The sequence below is a fragment of the Sinocyclocheilus grahami genome, unplaced genomic scaffold (assembly GCF_001515645.1).
Source record: "Sinocyclocheilus grahami isolate Dianchi unplaced genomic scaffold, SAMN03320097.WGS_v1.1 scaffold1250.1, whole genome shotgun sequence".
NCBI lineage: Eukaryota > Metazoa > Chordata > Actinopteri > Cypriniformes > Cyprinidae > Sinocyclocheilus > Sinocyclocheilus grahami.
Genome location: NW_015506429.1, coordinates 101,126 through 105,418, shown reverse-complemented (window position 1 = coordinate 105,418; position 4,293 = coordinate 101,126). Strand labels below are relative to the sequence as shown.

Sequence of the window (4,293 nt, the reverse complement as noted above, 5' to 3'; positions counted from 1 at the left end):
TAAAGTAAAACATTTCAAAAGTTTTTTTGTTTTAATTTTGATGATTCGAGCCTACAGCTCATCAAAGTCAAAAATCCAGTATCTCAAAATATTAGAATATTACCTAAGATCAATCAAAAAAAGGGTTTGCAAAACAGAAAAGCTCAAGTTGTTTAAAGTATGTTGAGTTCTGCACTCAATACTTGGTCGGGGCTCCTTCAGCACAGACTCCAGCATCAGTGAGGAGTGAATGGAAGCGATCCGCCTGTGGCTCTGCTGAGACACTATTGAGCTTCAGCTCGGACCCACTGTTTCTCATCTTTCTCTTGAAAATATCCCAGTCCTGCTGGAAAAGGAAATCAGCATCTCCATAAAGCTTGTCTGCAGATGAAAGCATAAAGTGCTCCAAAATCTCCTGGTAGACGGCTGCATTGACTTTGGACTTGATAAAACACAGTGGACCAACACCAGCAGTGTTTTCAATGTCTTGAGCAATGCGTAAATCTGGCCCTGTTAGACGGCAATCGGAAGTTATTACAAACACTCAATGGTGGTTTAAAGTGAGTTTTGAGTAAAAGCGGAAAATAAAACTTATTTATTGTCTTATATAGCATGATGCTACAGTTTGCATGAATGGTCACATAACACGCGCTTTCGGTCGTGTAACGTTAGTATGAACGAACATCTGCATATGATGGGAACTCCACGCAGCTCCCGCGCTACTCTATACTGCTGGTATTACAGTACCACGAGAGCTAAAGAGAGCAGACTGCTCCGTGCGCTTTCGAATCGCTCTCGCGGATGATCGATCTGCGCCGCACCTCTTCTAGTCGAACAATTCAGCAATTCGGTCGGAGCCTAAAAAGTATCGAACTCGATACCCAGCCCTAACTATAGGAGAGGAAAAATTGTATAAACTTGTTACGTCTGGTCAGAGGAGAACTGGCCCCCGACTGAGCCTGGTTTCTCCCAAGGTTTTTTCTCCATTCTGTCACCGATGGAGTTTTGGTTCCTTGCCGCTGTCGCCTCTGGCTTGCTTAGTTGGGGACACTTCATTTCCAGCGTGGACTTGATTGCACAGATACTATTTAAACTGAACTGAGCTGGACGATGTCAATGATCGTCTTCTGGACCACTGCCAGGTCAGCAGTCTTCCCCATTATTGTGGTTTCAAAGAACAAGAGATAACCGGAGTTTATACTGTAGGGATGGTCATCTAATGAAACTCAAATGTAAATATTCTAATATTTTGAGATACTGGATTTTTTACTTTAATGAGCTGTAAGCTCTAATCATCAAAATTAAAACAAAAAAAACTTTTGAAATGTTTTACTTTACATGTAATGAATTTAGAATATATGAAAGTTTCTCTTTTTGAAATAAGTTACAAAAAAATAACTTTCACAGCTACCATTGGATACCGTCCTTGGGCCAATTGTGTGGACCTTACAAGTTTAACAGATATTCACATAGTTTTACATTGTAATAATATTTCACTGTTATTTTACTGTATTTGTGATCACACAAATGAGCAAAGAAATGTTTTAATTGGTAATGTCTAAGGTTTACTGAATTCGGCTCACCTTTAGCGGGTCTGAGAGCGCGGAGCGGCTCGCGGCCGGCGGCTCTGATCTGCGGTGATGAACACACACACACACACAGAGGACACGTAACACACACCGTCTGACAGCACGCACGCAGCTGTGCTCGTGTGCTTTACATACACACCTCGAGCGCTGACGTCTGCTGTGACGTGTCTTCCTGATGGCACTCGTGGTTTCACAGCAGAGTTCACAGGGCTAGAGTCATGAAATAAACCAGAAATGAGAATTAAAACTACTGTACAGCGTCTGTTAGCACACACACACACACACACACATGAACTTGAGCACAGGTAGGGCAGGGTGTCGTTTGAATTTGATCAACTCCCGATTCCAATTCTGCTTATCGATTCAGATTATTTCCGATTCCCAGTTTCGATTCCAATGTGATTAATTAAAAAATGATATAAAACATATTTATTCTGCGTCTCTTTTTGCAAAAGATTTAGTTGCAGCTGAATACCATGCACAAAAATCAGCAGGCTACATAAAAACTGGACTTGCTTAAGAGCTGTTTGCATGCAAAATAGAGCGGCACGATTCTGGATAAATTGAAGGGTGGGGGGGTTTGTTTGTTTTGTTTTCTTTATGGAGATTGTGGTTCTCTCCCGATTCTGAAGAAAAACACAAAACAAACTAAACAAAATCACATGTAATTTATGAATGAATGATTCAATGACTCAAGATGTACTTGTTTCATTGTAATTTAGGAATAGAATCACGTTGCTGTTTGAATCGTGTTCGTGATCTTTAACGATCTGTTAAATTAAAGTGCTTTGTCATGTTGGTGGTGACACCTCTCTTGCAACATGTTAAGCTTATCACAGATATTATACGTAGCTTTTTCTCGGCTTCTGATCGCAAGTCTAGCCAAACTTTGGAGCGCTTAGATTAGCGTAGCAAGCAAGGTCCTGGCAGATCGCTAGCTCCAGTCCTCACAGATGAAAAAAACACAGGAATCGATAGGTGGAAGCGGAGAGTTCCGGTGCTTGACTCTGATTGGCTGAGCCACATTCGAAGCTGTTGTAAATGACGCTACAAAGTAACACACACCTTTGTTTACGTCTGTGTGTTGCTCGGCAACCACTTTGTAGCAACCACAACTGTTTCTGAGGAGCTACATTGTTTGGTGGAAGAATACTGTGTTTATTAATATCATTACACTTTATTTGCTCCGTTTTATTTTTGTGAAACCTACTACGTATTATTTTACAAGTATCCGATTCCTGACATTAAGTATCCGATTCTGGAGTTGAAATCGATTTTCGATTCCCAATCCTAAACACGGGGTCAGTTAGCATATTGAGAAAGATATTGATGTATTCTCCTGGGCTTTGCGGACGTTTATAAATGATTTACCTTACAACTGAAATGGTGCATGCTCCGTTCCCAGATGAACGTCATAATAAACCCAAACTCACAGCAGCATGCAGAGATGGAGTTTGAGATGCTCCACACGTGTAAATGATAAGAGTTCAGCATTTACTGTGAACGGAGCCGCTCTGACACACACACACACACACGTACGTAATATGCAATTGTGTTTTTTTTTTTATTAATTACGGAATCGTGACAGCCCTAATTAAAACCGTGGATCCATTCAGTAACAAAACAAATCTGTGTTATTTTTGTATGTATCTGAACATTTAAGTGCAATAAAATGCAAAAGTTTTTAGTGACAAGCAGCTTTATGGGCTCGTGCTTCGGCTGTGAAACCGGCTCGAGAACCGAACTGAATGCTCTTTCATGGCTAACTGTTTAAAATCACTTGAATGTTTAATCCAGTAAGGCTTAAAACACTTGCAATTTTTAGTGAGGGTGCAGCACTACAACGTCACGTATGCATGATAGAGACAATAATCCAAAATCTCTGTCGGTTTATCATGTCTATTGGTATATAGCCCACCTCTAGTTTTGAGTGAATGATCTGGACTGGTTTACACCGGAGACGGAGCGACTGACCTGCTCTTGGTGCCGTTGGGCGACGGGGGCGAGTACAGGCTGCTCAGGCCGCTCTCGCTCAGAGGGCTGGTGACGGATGGAGACGTCTGCTCCGGAGAATCAGGAACCAGCTCCAGCTTCACCGCCGAGTCTGGACTGTCTGGATCCGGCTCAGAGCTGCTCGCGCTGACTTTGGCCCGCTTCTTAGCAGCGCTGTTCCTCAACGAGAGCAAGGAGTTCAGCATCTGAAGGAGCGACACACAGCTCAGAGTCACGGTCTGCTGACATCAGCGCACATACACGCGTGTCAGAGCGTCACGCTCACCTCCTCGCGGTCCAGCGGCTCGTCCTCCGGCTCTCCTGCGCCGCTGCTGACCGACAGATCCAGGTGCAGGTCTCTGTCCAGGTGTTTGTCCGTCTGTCTGCTGGTGTTTGGGCTCTGACGGACGGCTGGAGGCAGCGGAGAGCGTTGACTGCAGCTCACCTCACCTGTGACGCCATCAGAGGAGCTCGTTAATTAAGTATGTGAAGAAATTACATGGAAAATGCATGACATCATTTCCTTTTCAATGATAATAAATGGGTATTAATGTTTCTTCACACACACACACAGACAGACACACACACACACACACACACACACACACACACACAGACACACACACACACAGACACACAAACAGACTCACACACACACACACAGACACACAAACACAGACTCACACTCACACTCACTCACACACACACACACACACACACACACAGACACACA

The 4,293-nt window shown here is 43.3% G+C and overlaps 1 protein-coding gene across 1 annotated transcript in view; it reads right to left on the bottom strand.

The window, feature by feature from the left end:
- The window catches only part of togaram1 (TOG array regulator of axonemal microtubules 1), a 21,045-nt gene that overhangs the window by 11,468 nt on the left and 5,284 nt on the right, over positions 1-4,293 (bottom strand). The window contains exons 6-8 of the mRNA XM_016254456.1: positions 3,543-3,766; positions 1,700-1,778; positions 1,563-1,662 (exon numbers count right to left, since the gene is read on the bottom strand). Coding sequence (XP_016109942.1) covers positions 1,563-1,662; positions 1,700-1,778; positions 3,543-3,766 — 403 coding nt within the window. The remainder of the gene's footprint in view (positions 1-1,562; positions 1,663-1,699; positions 1,779-3,542; positions 3,767-4,293) is intronic.